The sequence below is a fragment of the Leiobunum rupestre genome, chromosome 9 (genome assembly GCF_980474605.1).
Source record: "Leiobunum rupestre chromosome 9, qqLeiRupe1.1.hap1, whole genome shotgun sequence".
NCBI classification, from domain to species: domain Eukaryota; kingdom Metazoa; phylum Arthropoda; class Arachnida; order Opiliones; family Sclerosomatidae; genus Leiobunum; species Leiobunum rupestre.
In genome coordinates, this window is record NC_143392.1 from 33452958 (window position 1) to 33476514 (window position 23557).

The 23557-nt window shown below is 39.7% G+C and overlaps 1 protein-coding gene across 4 annotated transcripts in view; it reads right to left on the reverse strand.

Annotated features, from left to right (window-relative positions):
* The window catches only part of LOC149927195 (serine/threonine-protein phosphatase 4 regulatory subunit 1-like), a 68322-nt gene extending 47562 nt beyond the window's left edge, over nt 1–20760 (reverse strand). For 2 of the 4 annotated variants that reach the window (XM_090159516.1, XM_090159515.1), the window contains exons 1-2: nt 20330–20522; nt 19070–19229 (exon numbers count right to left, since the gene is read on the reverse strand). In XM_090159516.1, the coding sequence (XP_090015642.1) occupies nt 19070–19229; nt 20330–20429 (260 nt within the window). In that variant the 5' untranslated portion in view covers nt 20430–20522. Of the gene's footprint in view, nt 1–19069; nt 19230–20329; nt 20523–20609; nt 20661–20738 lie in introns of those variants that run through there. The other 2 variants (XM_090159517.1, XM_090159518.1) reach the window with 2 other exon arrangements.
* Between the last annotated feature and the right edge of the window lie 2797 nt (nt 20761–23557).

Here is a 23557-nt window from a genome sequence, read left to right on the forward strand (position 1 = left end):
ACTAAAATGAATGAAAACTGGGGAAAATATAGGAAATAAGGTAAAATTAAACGAATTTATAGGAAGGCATTGAACAGGGTTCGTACAGAACCTGGATATCCTGGAAAACCTGGATAAGTCAAGGATCTGTAAAATGGAGGAAGAATGTCAGGGATTTAAATAATTTCGTAGAAAGTCGGGGAAAAGTCCGGGATTTTAGTTAGTCATCCAAACCACACATTAACAAAGAATTTTTGACCTAAAATACTAATGTCCTAAAATATAACCAAAAAGGTCAGGAATATTGGCAAAAATTGGTCAGGGATAACCTGGAAAAGTCAGGGATTTTAGATCAGACATTTTCGTACGAGCCCGGTTGAAAATTAAGGAAAAAATAGGAAATATAGGAAGTCTGGTCACCGTGCTGGTGTGAAAAGGCTTGAAATTTTAAATTATCTAACAACCGTTAAACAAATATGATATTTCTTTCAGATATGAACTATTGTTTATAGTTTGTACATAAAACATTTCTTAAAATAGTATTAGAAGTTTACTTATGTATTCCTTACCGTCAATATTCTAAGGAATACATTTTAAAAGCTACCATAGATCCAGGTTTTCCCCGAGGCATCAAAGGTTGCTATAAAATGTCTAAATTTCGCGTCACATTTGCCGTAACTTTGCGGTACGTTTCAATAAACTACAGCTTCAACAAAAACAATGACTCAATAGAAAGTTGGGAAGAAAAAAAACGAGAAAAAAACCAAGTAAGTCTGCTTATCTCGGGATTTTTGGGGGGGAAATGAAAATCTCCCGGATGATATGAAATGGGAGTTAGAAGAAATAGGAGGGATCTAGCGAATCCCATTGGAGGATGGAGAACCGCCTTCTCAGTCTCTCTCAGTCATTGAGGATGATCCAGACATCCTCAGCCTCCCGATAGGTGAAAGCCCTCCGAAAACGAAAAACCAGAAAATTTAGTTTTCTACTAAAATTAAGCGAACGAATTGAAGCTCTATTTTAAGAAGCGAAAGGGGAAAGAATCTTTTTCATTTATAATTAGCCAAGAAAAAATTATTTAGAAGTCAAAGCCACTAGCTGGCTTGACAAGTAGCCGAACTTTACGAAGCCAGGGGAAAGAACCCTTTCGCAATTTATTTCAAATATTTCTTTCTCGCTTTTATTTTGGAAACTTGGAGTCAGCGCGAGTGTTAGCTTTGCCGGAATGGGCGGAAGGAGCGAGAAGACGTTTTTAGAAGACAATCAATTATACAGCGAAAGGAATTAACGCTCTCTCTATCCCGACCGAAGGGACGATTTCTCTTATTTAACGAGTTAAGTATGCGGCGCAACCTACCGCGACGCGCGAGTTCCCAACTACTCGGATGGTGTTGCTGACTAATTGGAATTCAAATACGTATTCAAAGCATCGATAACGTAAAAATTCTTACTGTGGAAAAGTAATTACAGCCTACTGATAACAAAAAAATTGCTTTTTGTTGAATTGTGGTTAATCACAAACGTTTGCCCGACACCTAGTGCGGGGTTGCCACAAAACTTTGAGATTCGTATTTCCCGACTATTCCCCCGTTTTACCTGAACATTTTAAGAGACTTTCCCTGACTTTTTAAGGCCAAATTGTTTATTTTATATTTCACTTTTATCAGAAGTTAATAAATTTAAATAAACTTATATTTCAGTAAAAAAGTTATGCAAAAAATGGAAAAAACCGGAAAAAATGGAAAAATATTTGAAAGGGAAATTAATAATTGATATATGACTTAAAATTACTAAATTGTTACTGAAGTATTTACGTTTAAGTATAGGCTTAGGTATCTATTTAAAGTTTTAAACAACTATAATAAACATATACTTAAATTCTTATCTATAGAAATAAGGTCCCCGTTTTTTTAATTTTGCCATTGAAAGTGGAAAAAACCGCGGAAACATTTAGATTTTGCCACCCACTTTTTATCGGCAAAACTAAGTGGAAAAAACCGCGGCAAAAATTATTTCCACCCCTGGAAAAAATGTGCCAACCCTGGTCATAGATCTAGAGTTAAATTACCTTCAAAAAGTGCCAAGATAAAATACAATTCTTTGACTTTTCCCTGAATTTTTACCAATTCTTAAAATTCCCTGACTTTTTAGGCCCATTTTTAAATTCCCTGACTTTTCCCTGGCGTGTGGCAACCCTGGCGTTATAAAGCATTTATAATGGAGCCTCGATAAAACGTATCGAAAATTCCGGATAGGGACATAAACGTTGGTGTCGATAATCTACATAGCTCTGACAATGAACGAGCGAGACTACAATGGATACACTAAGGCGTTACACACCGTCGGGAAGATGAAGAAACTTTTCATTCCAATAAAAACGGGTTTATCCGGCGGGATATTATAGAATATCAAGCGCGCGTAGTCGAACATTATATACAAAAAGCGCGCATCTTTAGTAGCCGCTATTGTGACATAACGGGGAAAGTTGTCGGTGGGCGCGCTCGCTTCAATGGTGAAAGATACGCTGGGGAGGGGAACTAATACGGCGGGGGTTCGGACACAGCCTCAGTCACCATGGGCCCTTTTCGTCGTCTCGAGCGCCTTGGCCCGGCGCGCGCGCGCTCTCAACTCACCCCTTCCGCGGCTCTTCCAAATCTCCCGTTTAATTACATCAGAATGCGAGCCAGGGACGTTCCAATATCGAAAAGGGGTGGAAACGACCAAAAGACGCGTTTGTGGTTGGCTAAGGACGTGGATTACTCAAAGAAAGCCTTAATTTAAAGAATATTCGAATAGTTTATTTTAGAGTTGTAAGTCGGAAAATGACCAAGTCCTTTTTTCCGGAGAATTTTTAATATTTTTCGGAAAAAAATAAAAAAGTTTTCATTCCATGATTAGTCTAATATTGTTTGCAAATTTAAATAAAGCGGAATTTTCGCCTCATTTTTTCAAATCTAAAAGTAATACTAAACTTCTAAACTAGTTAAATCTGATTAACAATGTAACATTATTAATGTTTTGTATGGTTACTGTTATTAGACATATATAAAAAGTTAAAACATTAAAAACCCTTAAAAAGTAATTTATGTTTCAATTTTTTATTTTTCAGATTTGCGGAAAATTTTCTGGAAATTTTTCCGGAAATTAACACATTTAAATTTTCAAATTGATAATAGGTTTTGTTTATGAAGTAACGTGGCCTTCTTGTTTCAATGAGGAATATAGGTTTTTCTTGCGGACGTGCAAAGAATATACTATTTTTTTTTATTTAGGAAAAAAGAACTGTTACTTCATGGAAAACAAATATTTTATTTAAAATATTTGTTTTCTTTTTTTTTTCATAAATCTAAAAATATTCAAATTGAACCATGGATCTGAACTTCATTGAAGAATATACTAATAAAGCTGTCTTGTGACTTAAGAGCCACATTTAAACAAATGTCGTATTCCCAAATACCTCAACGCATTTTGATTGGTATGAAATTTTAACTCCGCTAATATAGAATCGAAATAAATTATCAGAAAACTATCATTAAAAGGTAAAAATGGATGACAAATCGTCAAGAAAAAATCAGTTTAGTGTCGTATTCCCAAATACGCCAACGAATTTTGGTTGGTATGAAATTTTTACGGCGCTAATATAGAATCGAAATAAATTATCAGAAAACTATCTTTAAAAGGTAAAAATGGATGACAAATCGTCAAGAAAAAATCAGTTTAGTGTCGTATTCCCAAATACGCCAACGAATTTTGGTTGGTATGAAATTTTAACTCCGCTAATATGAAATCCAAAGAAACTATCAGAAAACTATCAACGGTTATATTTCTTATAATAGGAGAAATAAAACAAAATAAAGAAATTAAGTATAAACAAGACTAAAGCCAGGCAATTTACAATATTTTAAAAATATTTTTAAAAATAATAGAGACGAGGGTGGTAAAGGTTGGGTGACGGAATCCCTTCCTCAAATCCCAACGGAAGTATAAAAGAGAATAGCTAGCGTAACCTTAGGACAGCAGCTAGCTAGGATGCAAAGACGGGTGGATTCGGGGAGAAGCTCGCATCCCATTCGAAGGAAGGCCGAAATTAATTAGAATGATAAAGTGACGCTATTCCTTCTGCTAGGAAGAGGAGAGAGAGGATGAAGAGAACGGCTGGATGAGGATGCTACGGAGGTAGGGACGTGGGGTGGGGGGGGGGGCAAGCGAAGGACGGGCGGGGGCAAGCAAAAGCGAGAGAGTGAATTCAAAATTATACCACGAGTCCAATAAGGCTACGAAGCAAAGGGGAGGGGGGTAGGATTCGCGTGAATCTTTCTACTCTATCCCCCCACCGCTTACGCGCAGGGGCCGCGCGCGCAATATCTATATAGACAAATCTTATAGAGTGGAAGAGAGCTTTAATTCCCGCGTCCCCCCGCATCATTCTGGTAACATCCGAAGGAGCGAGCTAGACATGCTAATGTCTGCAAATTTAGAGAGAGGGGAGGAAAAAGAAAACGGGAGAAGGTTTTGGCATATATTTTATACGTCGCGAAACGCGCGTGCATACCTCGGAACTACGAAGCCGCAAAAGGGGCCTACCGAACGAACGTGAGGGAATGGAAAAGACCAGTCTCGAAATTAGCCAGCCCGCGAGTATTGTAAACAAACAGAATCGCGAGCGTCACACGACCCCTTTTCCCTTTTTAGCTTTCATTCTTCCCCGGGAAAATATGTATTGACAATATTCCGGCAGCCGGCGCGTGCTACGCCGTGTTTTTAATAAATAATTTAATAATTGCTATAAGCCGATTTTAGCACCTTTATGGAAATTACTTTTACTAAGTATACCTCGGGGTAAAATTAATTTTAAAAAGTTACCCGATAACGGTATGAACGCGCGAGGATACGCAAATATTTTACGTTTTCCAAAAATGCGTTGACAACTATATTTGGATCCCATTTTTAATCAAATTAAAAATAACGCGGTTGCGAAATTCGCCAGAATATATTCACCGGGGAAAAGGGTAGGCGAATAGTTTTCATTATTGAGAAACCGAATAAGAGGATTTGTCGGGGGTGTAAAAGGGGGTAACAAAATCAACCGTGTGACGTGAAACAAGCGAAAAGCAACACATGCCCGATCAGCCCCTTCCAATACAGCTCCCACGTACGTAACCTCTCTTTGTATTAATTTTTGACAAAAGCTTTTCAAAAGGCTGGCTCCTTACTGAGAGCAATTAAGATTCGGCTTCTCCTCTATCCGAAATACATCCCAACTGCCCCCCCCCCCCCTGTAGAGCGCATCACACCCCCCTTCTACTTGATATTGGGACGCATTAAGGACCTCAGTCGACGGTAGAGATCGGCCAAAACTAAAGAGGGGGGATTAGGGGGGAAGGCAGGATGATGAAGCAATTAGTAAAGATAGAGAGGCTAGAATCAAGGTGCGACTGAACCGACCATTTCCCCATCCTTCGTGCCCCCTCCTCCCTTTGCCGAACATTTCTCCGTCTTCATCCACATCCCGCCAAACCAACAATACCCATCGATCCACCATCTCAGTAGCTGCCTATGATATTATTAGCTCGGGACGATTTTCGATTTTTGGACACCCGGAATAAAGTTCAATAAATTAGATCTCTCTCCAAAACAGAATAATACTAACCAACTAATTCGTGTACGAAATATTTTTCACTATAGCCATTAAAAGTCTTAGAAAGTACCGTTACTTTTAATTCGCATAAATTATAATACGCTCCCATCGACTAATACAAGTTTTAACGTTACTAGCCTTTTCCCGGAGGAAATAACGTTCAGAATAGACCATATTTGGGTCAACGTATAAAATACGCGTAAATTGCAAGATTTGCTTTAAAATATAAGTGGTTTTCTATTAAAACCCCAATTCGAGGCATTTGAAAGCCCGAGCATTTGGGATAAAAAATATTTTACTTCAAACATTAATATTTTAATGGTTCAAAATCGACTATGCTAATATTAAAATTTGTCGTCTTAGCGAAAAGCCTACCGTGAAGAAAAAAATATAATCCCGTGGCTTGTCCAGGGTGGGGCAAATGGCACGAGAACCATAACCAAGTAACTAAAAATTGATGCCAAAAAATATTTCACACTAAAAAAAATATTCCAAATATCAAATCTATGTAAGGGAATTATAAAATCAAAAATCGACTGCTAACAGAAATTAGCTTCTGTTAAACCTGGTGACGGAAATGCAAAATTCGGCGATCCACTATTAATATTCCCTTTAGACCCCCGACGATGTAAACGCCGGCGCGCCGCCGAACGTTTTTTTCGCCGCCGCCGCCGACGGTTTATCAAATTCAGGGTTCGTACGAAAATTTCTGATCTAAAAACCCCGACTTTTCCAGGTTATCCCTGACCAATTTTTTTCAATATTCCCGACCATTTTGATTATATTTTTGGAAATTGTTTTTATTATTTTAGGTCAATTTTTTTTTGTTAATGTGTGGTTTGGTTGACTAACTAAAATCCCATACTTATCCCGGACTTCTACGAAATTATTTAAATCCCTGACATTTTTCCTCCATTTTACAAATCCCTGACTTATCCAGGTTTTGCAGGATATCCAGGTTCTGTACGAACCCTGAAATTATTTAACAGCGCGACCAGATTTTTCGTAGATATCAGTCTCTTTGCAGCTGTAACTAAAATGTAGTTCTTTATCACATTTCAATTATTACTTTGCTTGTGCAAATTAATTTTCTAGGTGTTTACACGAACGTCTTGAACTCCTAGAAAAGGGATTGCTAAAACGTCCTACAATTAAAACGAAATTTTGGTTCAACGCCGCCGCCGACAAATATAAACGCCGCGCAACTCCACCGCTGCCGTTAAATTATGGTTCAACGTCGCCGCCTACAAAAAAAGTCGGCGATAGCGCAGACGCCGCCTATGGAAAAATCACCGGATCGCCGCCGCCGCCGATCAAAATTTCGCGGCGTCGGGGTCTAATTCCCTTTAATATTAGATTGTTTTAGATTGTAAAAAAAACCCGGGCATACGACTTGGGGCGAAAATTTAAACGTTTTTCTTATCAAATTTGATTAAAACTAAAATGAATGAACATAACAGGCGACGATTTTGAATGTAGATGAGGAAAGACGGGGGCGAGAGAGCAGGGGGAATCTGGTTAGCTTCAAAGGGCCGCAGCTAGAGCATTCGTAGAGAAGTCCCTTATGAGAGTTAAGACAAACAGGCCAAAACTATCGAGCTAATGATCACTCTCACACCGAAATAGCGCGATGCTAGCGCCATCCGTGGCTAGCTGCTTGAAAGATAATTCAATTGAAATTCCCAAGAAGTAGTACTAATATTTTAATCTAATCAATCTTTAGCTCTAAAAAGGAAAGGAATGGGGGGGGGTAGGAATGAGGCGATGGGGGTCACGTCCGGGGCCTCCAATCCAGAGTTAACTCGGCGATAATTAACCACGCCTTCTAGCCTGTTGTTTCACCCCCCCCCCCCCATCGGTCTTTGCTCCTTTTTATTGGCAAGAGAACCCAAGGATTTTTTTAATATATTTCTTTTTAGTTTGCGGGTTCCAAAGCGGAGAAAGTCTGCGAACACCGAAGACGAGAAGATTCCGACCTTAGCTGATACGACGAACCGTAAACGAGTGGTATTAACCGTACCCTATCCCTCGAGTATGGCCCGAGAGTCGGATCATCGCGGAACTCCCCAACTACAAAAAATTTTGCCAGGGGTGAAATCCGAGGGTATGTCGGTTTTTGGGGGGTCGGTCTGGGGCTGTTATACGAAGGACTCGAGAGAGAGGATGGGAAAAAAGTTGGCCCGGCCATTGGAATGCGAGAATGTCAGTCAAAATGGATGGGCAAAATGGCCGCCAGACGAGCGCGGGGTGAGAAAATAGATGATAGGGGATAAATAATTCCAACGGGGGAATGGGCTCCTTCAACATTCCCATATTGGTGGCCGCAAAAACTATACAAAAACGAAGATGGGGTATCAAATAAGCCCCGAAGATTTTCCTCCATCCTTCGTAATTTGACGCCATACGCCATTACCATCTCTTATTCTCCTTTTCAAAACGGGACACTTTTTCGCGACCGAAAGATACCGTAGATGGCGCTGCGAGTCGTAAATATCAGACAGACGGACCGAGTTATTTTAAGCCGCATTATCGGAATAAATATACCGGTTTATTTACCGAGTTAAGATCAGTCTTTCGTACTGGAGATTAATACTCAAGGGCTGCTGCTGGTGGTGTTTACGTAATATCATTAAATTCTTACAGAAATTAATGTACGGTCTAATTTACTAAGCCGTTTGCAGTTGGTATACTGGCAAATCTCAAAAGATTTACCAGAGTACTACTTAATCTAAGAGATAACAAAGGCCCAACCAAGTTGGCTTTCGTACAAAGCCGCGTCTATAATTATTGACAGTAGTGTCTTAGGTTTGTATTTTGTCGAAGATAATATCGTAAAAGACGCTCGGGCTCCAGACGAAATAAAAAATAATAAGGCAAGACGGAAGAAAAAAATCCCAATAAACCGCTGACCAACATTCCTTCGGTTGACCTATCCACATTTCGCGGATAGGGAGGAAGAGAAAACGGAGAATCTAATGGACGGGTTACCATAGCAACGGAATTCCCTCAGTTCAATTTCGGGGGGGGGGGGGAGCCGCGGTTGAAATAAAGAAGTGAAAAAAAAAGATATATTCTGAACTGGGACAAGCGGAGAAATAAAATACAGAAATGCCTATTATATGAAAAAGCAAAAAATCTCTTTAATATACGAAAAACGGAGAGGCATTCCAAGTTCTAACCTCGTCCCGAATGGCCAGGAAGGATAGGTTAAAATGAAGAGAGCCCCCGGTACAAAAACAAGGGCCTTATTTAAGATAGGCCACTTTTTCACAACTTCCGACGAGAATGGATCACGGAGGATGGTACAGGGATAAGAACGGAGAAAAAAGCTCCAGATAAAAAGATCCTTTGAATTCGGGAATGGAGGCGCGGATCTTAGGGAAGCGGAGGGATAATCAAATTGGCCAGAAAGAGAAAAGAGGGGGGCAATGAACCACCCCCTCCTTAGCGAGATAAGGTACCGAGTTCCGTATTAATCTATTCATTTCCCAAAATTAAGCCTTAACCGTGCACAATCGAGGCAAAAAAGGGGCTAAAATCCCGCCCCTCTCCGAAGGAGTAACGGCGGACCAATCAGGAAGGTCCGAGAGCAGTCAAAATATGGATGGAAAGGGGGAGGGCGAAAGAAAATCTACGCGCCACAGCCCCGACCTAAATACAATTGCCCCCCGTTTCCTTACACCGTGACGTATGGGGGCACCCAAAGCGTTCGCCCGCGACGCCCCAGCTGGAAGAGGGCGCGTAGGCGGCCGCCGCTCGATCCGGCCTTTCGTCTCGCTAACGGGTAAGGGCTCCATTCCGAAGCGGGGGAAGACAACATTCAGGGGGAACAAAATTCAATAAATTCCGACTGAATTATAGGTAGGGGGGTGGAAAGCGCGGATGGGGAAATTAGCTAACTCATCGCGTCCAGACTGCGCACTACATAAGCCAGAGTGAGAGGTGTATGTATACAGTAGCGGAGGTCGTTATACTCTCCTTTCACGCTTTTCAACAATTTTAGACATTTTCACGTAACTACTAAAGCAAATTAGCTGGGCAAGATTATGATAGCGTTCTCTTCGCACTCGCGGAGACCATTAGGCGGCGCCTCTAACTATTAAATATGGGAACCGCCGCTAGTACGGTTTCTATCGAATTAAAATTATAAAATCTGCCCTCCTCGAAATAAGACCCGTATTATCCAGAGGACATAATTTCACAACGAGACATAAACGCGCCACCGTCGCCCTGTTTATGGGACACTCAGTCTTATATTTACAGCGTAGCCGATTGGATGGGACGCTTTCTAAAGGGTCATAGCGAGACTATATTGGTTTTTTAAGGATAGGGCGAACGTGGTCAAAGAGTACGGATGTGATGGCCAGTTCTAGGTGTAGATTTGAGCTTAGGAACCAGCGACATCTTCACTGTCTGTAAGTGTATAGTATTGTTCCATAAGTGCGACACTGGCTATTCCTCACATGCAAAAAAAATTACTGAGAGCTATTCACAAGACAGACTGCATTACGGGCTTCATCGCCGGTTTTCAACCGCTTGCTCCCGCGTCACACGTAGCCTTTGACAGCGCCTCGCTAGGGGGAGATTTTCCTCTCGTGACGACGTCACTCCGTTACTAGCTCTCAGTAAAATATTCCCCAGAGCGACAAACTTATAGACGCATTCACATATTGCCTACAGGGAAATATTCAAAAAGGGGCGAAATCCACCCGAGGTATCTTCCTATTTAATAATGTTTGAGGTAGATGGCGACACTATAAAGTTTATGAAAAAAGTTATTACTAAATTATAGTACTTTAAATTCTTATTCAAAATATATAATTTTTGTAATTTAAATTAACAATTAATTTTAACAGAAGTTAACACTCCGCCATAGATGGCACTATAATATGATTTTAAACTATCCAATCAGGGAAGATAATTTTGTATTTTAAATCTCGACAAAACCGTTATCCACTAAAAACTGAAAACTTGCAACCAATCGTTGAAAATCAAAATTATGACATCAATCTGCTATCAGAGCGCCATCTAGTAACAAATAACGCCCTCACCACGTTACCTCGGATGAATATTACCCCTTTAAAGTCGTCTTTGCCCCTTAAAAATTGTAAATCGATCTATAGTATTTCACTATAAATGATACCAAGGACAGCATTTTCAGATTTAAGTTTTAAAGAAATTGTCAGGGCTTCAATTAGCCTTCTTGTTTTGATGTTGCTGCCGCGTCACGGGTGACGTGTCGATGACGTTTTACTACGAAAAGCCATGGACATTACGTAAATTCGACGAGGCACCCGGTTTTAAAAGGGAATATAACCTCAGGTATTTGGTGTGGAGCACCAACGTTTGCAGCTCTGGCCGTTTCTGCCTATAGAAATATTTGGCGCCACTGTGCAGGGAAATTTGTAAAATTGAAGGAGTCTTACATAAATATTGCTTTGTAAGTTATATTCCCTTTAAGCATAAACTTAACTGAACTACGTATTTCGTGACGAATGAGCTACATAAAAACAAGTTCAGCAAGTGTAGCTTATTTTATTTGATATCTTTATTGGGTCAAGGAATGACTGTGTTGAGAAAATCAGCGAGGCACCACCTTCAGCACCCTAAACTCACTATTACCGTTAACGTCCAAAAGAGTTTACTTAACAGGGAAAATATGGATGAGAATACCCCTTTACCCAGTCGGCTGTCCCATGGCAAAACCTTTTAACCAACACGATCGTAATTTTGATATATTTGCCTTTTTCAAAACCTAAGTTATAAGATTTTAACGTGGTTTTTAATGCGAAAATTATAAAATCCAAAACCATTTTTTAAGTCATAAATAGTTAAATTTTTATGACTTTTACCTGAAACTTTTACAGTACTTTTGTACATGCCTTAGAAATACTGATGCGTAAAAATATAATTTTTCAAAAATTTGTTGGTTACAAGGTTTTGCCATGGGGCAGCCGAAGTGAGAAGAGAGCTTGCAAACTCAATTCCTTTCGAGGTCTGCCAGTATGCGTCTACGCTCAAGAGTCAATGAAATCTAGGAGCAACAAACACAAGGAGAACGCAGCTAGCCTATAAACACGCTAACGCAGTGTTGTATAAATTTCATTGGATGAACCTTTACGCTGTACGTTTTAGGGAAATGGGGAAGACAATTTCCGAATTTTTCCCTTCCGACGGCAGCAGGCGCTAAAGCGTCTAACCAATGCAAAATGTATGCAAGAAAACGCACGACTTTTGACGGGTTGCCTTCTCCTTGTGTGGGGTGGGGTGCTGTGTTTGTTGCTCCTAAATGAAATCGACAGCGTCCCATTGTTTTATCATTTCGTCTATGGGATGGGATGGAATAAAGATGCGATGGCCACGCTTGTAATGACTAATTAATCTAGTCGCTTTTTAAGTAGTGGCAAACTAAGGTCAAAGCGATTCCACGCATTAACCTCTCTTAGTGGGTCTTAAGCGTAAAGCATCCTCAATGGGCGTCCATCAATCAGCGTTAAAGCAACGATATCGTCTCCTTCTAATTGGCTTCGTTTAACGCGGCCGTCACCCGCCAAATTCATAAAAGAAAATTATCGGCTTTTGTTTTAAGGGTCAGTCGGCTCGCGAAGACCGCCGCAAAAACTAAATGGTCAGGGAAAGTCGACGAAAAACCTCCGAAAGAGAGACCGCTTCAATTAGTTTGGTGGCCGTAAAGATAGAGAAGACCAGGAGAAATAAGAGAAGAATATATAGAGTATAGCGGGGAAGAGAGGGCGAAGGAGTCGAATAGATCAGGATGGGAAAGAAGGAGGCTCTGCCGCCAGTGTGTACAATGGAAGGCCTCCTTCAGCGGCAGCGCGCGAGCCCCAACGACTTTCGAGAGCCATCCAGCGAAGGGGAGATCGAAGGCGCTAAGGTCTCTTTCGCCGTGTCTTATACAAGAAAGTCCCAACTCCTCCCAGCCCGCGTCTTTTCGAAAAACCGACGCTATTTGCTCGAGAAAAAACCCTTCGAGGAATCATCGGATATGGCATGGTGGTGGTCGCTCTACTGTCTTGCCAGGCTTCTACGATAATGAAAGCGCGACCCACAAACCTATTTGCAAATTAAAATAACCGAAATTTATCTTTATTCGGTTGTTTTTACGCTTTTAATCCAATAAAACCGAAACTCCAGATTAATTAGATAAATTAACATAAGATAGAGCGGATAAAAATGCGGAAGAGATACAAATGTAATATTTCAATCTTGTATGTTTAAGTAAATATTGGAAGCCGTGACACCATCCCCCTAAATACATCTTCAAGATGTCATTTAGTAAGTATAACTTATCAAAATATTGCGACAGAAACGAGCGAAAAAAGTGTCGAGAAACGCGGTTAATTAGCGACGCTCGCTGACGGTGAATAAAATTAAAAGACGTCAAAACAAAACTGGCGTCAGCCAAATAGCCGAGAAAAAAGAGGCATCGTCTGGGTTGTCGGGTTTATATTTGGGCGGCCGAAGAAGGTCACCAGAGTTCTATTTTTGACACGCGTGAATCCCTTCGCGGAATGAGAACTCGAGGGCGCTTCGTAGAAAAACAAACCTAGATCCCAAACCTAAGCCAGCCAACGGGACCCAAACAACTAGGGTTCCAACTTCAATTAGGTTACCCCGGAGGCCGCCTTCGTCCAAATAACGCGCGAAGAAAACAACACGAAGGAGCGCGCCTATACGACGAAATTCCAAGACGATTACGCGGAGGCAGACTGTACTCCTCCTCTTAACCTCGACGTTAACTATCACCTAACGTCTAATGGATAAGCGCGGTGGTGCAACCACGAGGGGCGGACCACGCTTAAGCCGATACAGTCTTCACCCTTCCTCTTAACCTTTACGTCAACTATCACCTAACGGGTTAAGTTACCTCCGTAAATTGCAAGGTATACCGGGTATAATTTCTTTCGGGAAACAATTGAGCGCCATCACACGGTAGAAACCTTTAAAAATAATCACGTGGTTATAAAATTGCTTTAACGTTTACCGTTGAGCAATGACTTCCAGCTTCATCGAACAAATCTTTAAAAATTGAAAAAGTCATACTTAAGATTTTGTGGTAAGTTAAGTTTTTAAATACTTATACTTTTTCTAACAGAAAAAAAGATTAATTTATTAAACTTAATTTAACGACGACTCTGACATTAGTATTATTATTTCGATAGTGATGTTAAATTTCTGACTAGAAAATTGTAAAAAAATTGAAGACTAGAACACGTTTTTAACCTAGGCTTAGTGAAGCAGCCCCTATGTTTTGACCAAAGACTATATATACGCTTCGCTTACTAGACAGGCGTGTTCCTAGGAAAAACCTGTTCACACCTCTGTAGCACTGTAAAAGCTGGGTTAATTTTTGGACCCGCGGCTAGAGGCGCCACTAGTAACACAGCTCAAGCTAGGGGAAAATTTTGACCAGCGTCGAGATAGAGCCACAATCGGTATGCAAGTTGAGACATAGAACACGCCTGTCTAGTAAGCGAAGTGTATATATAGTCTTTGGTTTTGACCATGGCCAACCACGATCGCGGAAGCGTGTTATATAAGTTGGCAGTGCTATGACGCATTTCCGGGAACATTTGAACAAGTTAGCTTATTACGCTGATTTCTTATCCCAGCCATCCAGCAGTTCCCCTTTAAATAATTTCCGGGTGCGCCACTGGATAAAAGGTGTACGCCAATTGGCTGTGACTACGTAGTTTCTGGATGGGGTTTAATCTCGCTGGTCCCTGATAAAGCCAGCTTTCTCTTAGAGTCGTGGTCCAAATGCTAAAAAGAACCGGCGGACAAAAAATATCTGGGGAGGCCATCCTAATTAAGACGAGAGAAGCGAGAAGGAGGCTGCACGGAGGATGGAGATGAAGATGAGAATGGCGAGAGAAAGAACGCGTACAAACAAAAGGGGAGCGGGTGATGACGGCGATGCTGGCTGGAATCGAGACATTTCTCATCAGCCCGAAAAATTCTGTTTCGCCAACGGTAGAGAGCGCGGCCCAAACCGTTTCATCGCGTCACCTTATTCGCGAAAAGAAAGCGAATTAAACGCCAAGAAAAAATGAAAGGGAGCGATGGGAGACAGACGAGTGAAATGTCTGGAAATGCGCCACTTTCGTCGGCCAAAAGATCTGATTCATCAAATGCTTCATTTTTCGCTATTCCAATTTGCGACACGAGAGGAAAATCGCGTTGGGAATCTGGCACAAACTAGCTGGGTTAAGCGAATTACGGATAAACTTACGAATGCCGCAGTTCCACTTCGTGGTGATAAAATTGAATATTAGACAAGCCATTACTTATCTCGTTATGTTTTACAAAGTACAACCGCGTCTATGTCCGTACCATACTCGAGCGGCAAATATCGTGTCCGTACCGTACTCGAGCGGCAAACATCGTGTCCGTACCATACTCGAGCGGCAAATATCGTGTCCGTACCGTACTCGAGCGGCAAACATCGTGTCCGTACCGTACTCGAGCGGCAAACATCGTGTCCGTACCGTACTCGAGCGGCAAACATCGTGTCCGTACCGTACTCGAGCGGCAAACATCGTGTCCGTACCGTACTCGAGCGGCAAACATCGTGTCCGTACCGTACTCGAGCGGCAAACATCGTGACCGTACCGTACTCGAGCGGCAAACATCGTGACCGTACCATACTCGAGCGGCAAACATCGTGACCGTACCATACTCGAGCGGCAAACATCGTGTCCGTACCATACTCGAGCGGCAAACATCGTGTCCGTACCATACTCGAGCGGCAAACATCGTGTCCGTACCATACTCGAGCAGCAAACATCGTGTCCGTACCATTACCAAACTTCCGAGTAAATAACACGTCCGAACAAAATTCGACCAGCAAATATCATGCCCGCACCAAAATTCGACCAGCAAATATCAAGTCCGTACAAAAGTACCAAATAAATATGACGTCCGCCACAAAATTCTAACAAATATCGTGACAATACCAAAGAGTCGAGCAAATATGTCCGTATCTAAACTCGAGCAAACATCTTAGTCGCTAAGGATAGGGAATGTCTTCGGCGATAGGAGGCAAGTGCAATAAAAAACCCGCAATCCAATATTTCACTGGAATTAAGTACCCCTACCACTTCTGAGAAAGACTTTTATAGTAATTCAAAGGGGAAGGGGTAATATGCAAATGTAAATTGAACCATTCCTAGAAATACCGAAATAAGCGTTTAACTTTTATTCATTTAATACTTTATTCCCTAAAGATAAGTAAGGGCATACGCGGGGAAGGCATGTCAACTTTATCCACTGAAATGGTTTTAATATGATAAATAATCACGTATTACTTGTTATTTCCCCAAATGAACAAGCGCAAAGAGAAACACTGTTTCCCTCGAACCTTCTTGTTTTCGAATCGTTGAAAACGCTCACGAACCGCGAGTTCAATAGTTGATTTAATAAAATAAAAAGTGGTCTTGCCCAACTTGTAAAAATGTTGCTCTTAAGTCACAAGACACAGCTTGATTAGTATATTCATCGCACGCGCGCTAGAAAAACCTATATCCCTCGTGCGTGTGGCGCGCGCTCGTAGACTTGTAAAAGTAGTGTTAAGGGTCGGAAAATTTCCGGAAAATGACAGAGGCCTTTTTTCCGGAATATTTTCCGTATTTTTCCGAATAAATTAAAAAAGTTTTCATTCCATGATTAGTCGAATATATTGTTTGCAAATTTAAATAAAGCGGCATTTTCGCCTAACTTTTTCGAATCTAATAGGAAACTGAACCTCTAGACTAGTTTAAACTGATTAACAATGTAACACTATTAATGTTTCGTAGTATTTTTACTGATCTTAGACATTTTATATTGATAAAAAGTTAAAAACATTAAAAACCCTTAAAAAGTAATTTAAGTTTCAATTTTTTATTTTTCCGATTTGCTGGAAAATTTACCGCATTTTTTTCTGGAAAATTAGCAACACTATGTAAAAGTAAGAACTGTGACGTGCAGCCACAATAAAACAATAAGGCCACTTTACTTTATAAAAAGAACTATTGAAATAGTTCCATTATTAACGTTCTAGAAACACCGTCAAAGTACTTAAGACTGGGTTGGACTTAATTATGGTCTAGTACCGCCTTGTTACAGGAACATCATTAGAAAAAGCGTTTTTTATAGCTTTGCCATCAACCCCACCCGAAGAAAAGCGGGACTGGTTTTCGTCTTCAGATAAAGGAAGGAGCGGGAGACAATTATCATTGAATCCAAAAGTAAGCGCCACCGTTACCCCGAAATAATCAAGATAGGGTTTTAGAAATACTAAGGAAAAGCCAGCTGACAGGGGGCGATGGAGCGTAAGCTAGGGTCTGCAGCCTGGAAACGGATCTCTCAGCGCTAGAAAAACAAATCTACGAAGCTAGGGGTCAAGGCGCGCGGGGAAGCCGACTTTACTTCGACGCCCTATCCCCGGAAGCCAAGCCCCACGGATAATACTTACCACCGCCGTCACCCGACAACACCCGTCACTATCCGACGAAGAAACTTCACCTTCGTTACTAAGCACCGTAGAAGAATTAGGTGCGGAAAAAGGCCGAAGGCAATTTCTGGGAAGCTTTTCCTTCTTACAATGATAACTACAGATATAATCGAAGTAATGGCAAAATCAATGGTCGAGTCCGTGACCTCTTAGAAGGTCACGCGTGTCAATGGATTCTATTAAAAACTCATTACCTTCATTAGAGGCCAATTAATAGTAAGGGATGTTAAGACTAATCCCCTTAATCCCGTCTTTTTAATCACCCGCCTACAGGTTTAAAAACCTTTTTTAAAAAGGATTTAAATTCATCAGGCTATTATGAAATAAGAATGTAAACACAAGTTCCTATGAAAAGCGCCATCTTTCGGGCCATTTCCAACCTGATAATTGTAAGAAGGGAGAATATAAAAGGGAGCGGAAAAATCTCATCCGATTTCCAAATATGGAAATTAAATGTAAATGGTATTCATTTTTTTAAACACACAGACAGGCATCAATTCGAGAACCTAAAGATGCCTGGGTGGGGTGTCGAAGGGAGTCTTATATTTTTCTGACAGAGGGCAGAACGTAGCCCAGATGAACCGGAGTGGGGGGGTTGCGACAAAAAAAATATGGAGGTAAAAAACTTCGTGCTCCAACATAAATGTTAAGGTTTACGGGCGGGGGGGAGGAAATACCGAAGATTTTACGTTTTACTTCGTGCCTTCAAAAAGCGGGAGATTCTCAACGTTTCACTGTTAAAAACTTATGGTGATAGCCTATTTTATCAACCTCATATTTAAAGCCCAAATGTTTAGCTTAGAAAAGATTTAAATATAAACTTATTTCCAAAATTAATCATAATTTAGGAGCGTTTTCCCACATGACAAATTGTTTACATTAGAATGCTAGTAAACAGACTACAATCAATGTTTGAAAAAATTATTATATTGAAATACCCTTCGACAAAACTACCAGTTTTTCTTTAACGCACCGAATCTACTTTTTGAACCAGAAGTTATTTAATACCTGTATATAAAGCTTTAGGTAACATGTATCTTACGCTGCTTTCACTGTACTAATAAAGTAAAAGTTTATCTTCACTTTCGTTTGGAATTCTTGAAAGTAAGGTAGAAAAAAACTGGCCACATGAATAAGAAATTCGGCTCACTCAGGAGTTTTATCACAAACTTTGTAAATTCGTTTCCGCAATCTTGTGGTAGGTGGCACCCGAGAGACCCCGAGAGTTGTTAACAAAATGCTTTTATTTTTATACAGGGACACGGGGCTTACATTCCTCCGTTGACCCTTGACTTTGCTTTTTTACGAATTTTACCACCTATCATAACAGCTTCTGGCGTTTTACTCTCAAAACAGCAAGGTGGCATTCCAATTTCGTAGAAATCAAATATGGAAATATATACGTCTCGCAAGGCAAAAACTGCATGCAGTATTTTACATTTCATACCATACTTGTAAAAAACCCACCACCCGTGGACTACGAGTATAACGATAAACGTTACGTATACCCTTTAACATTTTGGATAACGCAGTTCTACCACGCGTGTTGTTGTAATATAAATATGTACGAATAAATTCATTACGCGAATGTCATCCCAAATTATGTGAGAAAATATAAGTTACGATAAATAACTAGCTTGCATAATTAAAATTATGGTTAATTTTAATTTATTCGTAATCATGCCCAATTTTCTAATTATTCTAATTTCCCAGCTAATCCAAATTAGAGTAAGCTTAATAATAATAAAACATTACCCGTTAATAATAAAACATTACCCGTACCTACCTTTGAGAGAACTATATTTTACTCCTTGATAACATTTAATTTTCTTCTACAATCTCGACATTTCAACACCATTATTTGCACGCATCAAAAACACTTCCAATGAAAACAAGACAAATTTCCAGTCACAATGTTACATAAAAATGTCTCTTACCGGTTGAACGTAATCTCACTGTCAGCATACTTCTGCAGTCGGGCCAATGGTGGCAATAGTTCATCGGGGTTAATTGTCAGGTCATTGCCGGAGCCATCCACCACCTCCTCCCCTTCTTCGTCACACGCAGACATGTCAGAGAGCTCTTCCCCACCATCGCCTATTGGAAACAATATAATTAATAATTCAAGCACACTTGATACAATAAACAAATTCCATTGAAAGAGTACTTCTACAGGCGGGGTAAAAATATTATAATGGTTGGAGCTAAGGCCTATTACGTTCAATAAGACTTATACTCATTTCCTATATTGTTAAAAAGGTTACACACCGAAGTAGATTAGAGCCAGTTTATTAATAAAAGTTAATGTAATGGTAGAAAATGATAAAACCGGGTTACAGTAACTGTACAACAACAAAAATGGCTAAGAATTTAACAAACTAAGCCTTGTACATGCAGCGTGAATTTTAAAACTGATTTCAAAAGGCCTTCATAGAAGAAAAATGGCTCTCAAAGAACTTGCTGCGTAATAAAAAGAACCTTGAACATTGTGCCTGTTTCTCTGATAGGAACAAGGACTACTATCTGGCAGTATTATCACAAGAAATATTATCTCTAAAAATACTACTAAACCTAATCAATTGAAAATGACAACACTGATTTAGCGGGGTTCTAAGCATTAATTATTTAACACATAATTAGATTTAAAATATACCGGTTCTTAAAGTTGTTACTAAATTTTATATATTTAAAAAATAAGTGGAGGTCTAAATAAACAAAATGTCACTTTAAAATATTAAAAAAAACCTTAAATGATAACTTGCACAAAGATTCATAAACATAAATATTAACATTAAGTACTTAAACAATAGATGTGATTAAAAAAGTCAAAAGACTCTTAGTTCTCATACATATTAAAATTTGGTTAGCAATTTTGTCCGAGTGCTATACTTAAAATACATTTAACCTTAAATTTTGCAGTACTGTAACTACAGATGTAACAAAACAATTGTCACTTAATATTATACAGTTAAATATTGTTTAATCTTATTTAGACCCGTGACATCACTTTGATATTCATTGAGCGACAAAACTACACTTAAAATTTGGAGAATGAATGACTAAGGGGGCAAATTCATTAAAATTCCACTATCCTAAAGTGGCTACTTGTATAGGTACCCCTTGTATAATATGTAACATAATCTTGTACGGTATTGTCAACCTTCAAAAGGCCAATTTTCATTTATAATAAAACTTACATTGTATAATGATATCGGGAACGTCATAGTTAAAGAGGCGATAGGGTAAAAGAAACGGCCGTGAAAGCGTAAAATCCGAAAACCTGGGTACTTTCTGCATGCTTAATAAGCCTACGAAAAGTCAACGAGAGCCGTGCAACGTTTCCACTAAAGGGACCTTAGGCCTAATCCGACTGCGACACAAGCGAGTAGTACTGCTACTCAAAAGTTAGGCTTAGGCGCCGCGAGGAAGAACGTAAAAAAACCGCCCAAAAAGGAGATTAAAAAACGGAAATAGTACCTTCGTTGTTGTCTTCCAGCCCAATATTGTAATCGTCGAGAAAAACAATATCTGTAATTAATAATATATTAATCAATATCGGCGGAACAAAATTTTAGGTTGGCAATCGTAACATCTACGCTCACTCACCCGCCATCTTTTCACTGCCGAGTTCGAAGAGAATATTTCCAATTGGCCAGATTTCAAATTTTGGGCAAATGAGAGCACGTCTTACAACGGACACTCAACCATTTTTCAAATGAGAGAAGCGTTCCCATTGGTTAAATTGAATTCCCAGTTAACTCCACCCAATCTTCGCTCCTTGTCATCCCCTACCCTAGAATTTTACAGCCCCCTCGATGGGCCGATGGAAATGGTCAACATTTTTTTTATAGATGATGGGAGAAAAATCCAACAAAACTATAAGAACTGGCACGGCGGCCTGATCAAGCGGAGAAACTGGACCAAGAAGAAACGAAACCGCCATGTGACAAGGTGCGCAAACATACAGCACCGTCCCTAGGTAAGTTTTTACCAGATTGTCATGTTTTAATTGCGTGCTCCTTGCATTCAATGCGTACAAATGTTTTGCATTTCATCAATTTTACTCTTGTCAATTTTTAGTACCCAATGAAATACGAAAATCTAATATTTGCAGATATTTAGCTTTCAATTGTAAAAAATAAACGCATGCTAATTTGTTGAATTAAAAAATGCTTTACAATATAATATTTAAATCCACTTTAATTATTGTTTAGAAATATTATACACCCAAAAAAAATGTAATTAAATGTATTTCATGAATATTATAAATTTTGCGTTACTAATTTTAACTATACTAGAAATATAAATATCACCTGATGCTTCAGTCAATGGCTAGTCAACACGATTTAGTCTCATACTTTAATATCAGGTAACTTTTATTTCTAATATAAAAAAAATCCTATAGTTTTAGTAATAGTCACAAAACAGCGTATAGAAGGTATGGGAAGGGGTAAAGTCAATAGAAGGGCAATGTAAATAAAGAGTTTTGACATCCGCAAAAAGCGTGACGTATGGTCCCGAATTTATCGGATGTTTACCGTGGTACGGCGTGTCCTTCACGAAGCGTCACTTCTCCAGCCGATGCTTTCCCCCCTGATTGTGGTCCCCCTCCCTTTCTGCGTTACTTTCTTCCACAAATTCCAAATCTTTTTGGCTCCTCAGTTTCTAATTGGCTGGATTTTGGCGCCCGAGATCGGTTTCGCTCTCAAGGATGAAAAGATGATGGTCCTCTTCCTCGTCGACAGAAAAACATTCCTCGAAGAATTTTGTTGGGCCGGCAAGCCCCGCATACGGGAGTCGCGATCCCACTTTGACCTTCGCTAATATGGTAATAGCTTAAAACAATTCGTATCTTTCTTAGCAATGGTGCAAACTTCGCGAAACTTTTTGGTTCGGATTCTTATAAGGATGAATAATTATCTTCTCCAGCTCATTATCACCGTATTATACCGTTGCGGTTACGTACAAAAGTTGCCGAGAGAACATTGCAACTTGTATTAATTAAGGAGAAGCGTTTGTTCCTAGACCTAATTGAGAAATTAGTTTAAATTATTTCAGCTTTTTCCCATAAGTTAAGGCTGAAATTAAATTTCTAAACTTGTATTTTTTTTTAAGTATGAAAACAATGTTATAAGTTTTGGAATGTTCCTAAAATTTTATACCAATATTTGTAAGTTTTTAGTTTTAATGAAAATGTTTGTCGACACACATCAATTCACCAAATATTTTGAAACTAAGTTTTCCTTAAATTTTACACTTTGTACGTTGTTTGTTTAGTTTTAATGGAAATTAGTGTCGACACTACAGATAATTTTTGAAAATTGCACAGTACAGGCGAAATTATTAGGCTATCTTCGTTGGTAATTCATAAGTCCCATAACATACGAACAACCTATGTGAAAAGCAGTGGCGTAACTAGAAACTCCGCCCCCCCCCCCCCCCCCGCGAAAAACGACTCTGGGCCCTTTTAAATAGCACCGATTTTAATCATGAACGTTTGGGGGCCCCCTAGTTCTCGGGGCGCCGCGGGGTCTTACGCCAGTGGTGAAAAGTGTTTGAAACTAACAAGATACGTCAAAATGTTACAAATCGAGGGGTCCGACATTTGCAAATTTTGCGTGCGGCATTTTGAATCTCATAAGTGATTCAGGGGCGGCGTTAGGAGTATGCGAGACAGGCTATAGCCTAGCTACGATTGTATTGACTTAGGGGCCCACAAATCGACTTCTGGGGGCCCACAATTGATAAAAATCTCCTGGCGCCGCCCGCCCCTGTAATTTCAGAGCATTATTTTCGTGTTGATTTCTGGTTTCTGAGACTGATTTCGAGATTTTGGAACTGATTTTCGTTCAGATTTCAGGATTTTCAAATTGGTTTCAAGATTTCTAAAATAATTTTTCTCTAGAGTGTACAGAATTGGTACGAATGTCGGAACCCTCGCCAAAATAGACTTAATTAACCTTCCGAAAAAATGGATAAATAGGATACTTTGGACGAGGGGCTAACCAGTAAGAATTTGCCTGTACACCGATTACGTAATCATTAATGAGTACAGAATGATTACGATGAGTACAGAATGATTACGATGAGTACGGAATGCTTACGATGAGTACGGAATGCTTACGATGAGTACAGAATGCTTACGATGAGTACGGAATGATTACAATGAGTAAGGAATGATTACGATGAGTACGGAATGATTACGATGAGTACACATGCATCCCAGAATTTAAAAAATGTTACAGATGAGTAATTGAGTACGGGATAATTATAATGAATACGCGTGATTACAGATTTCATAATGATTACAGATGAGTCCGCGTGATTTCATAATGATTACAGATGAGTACGCGTGATTTCATAATGATTACAGATGAGTCCGCGTGATTTCATAATGATTATAGATGAGTACGCGTGATTTCATA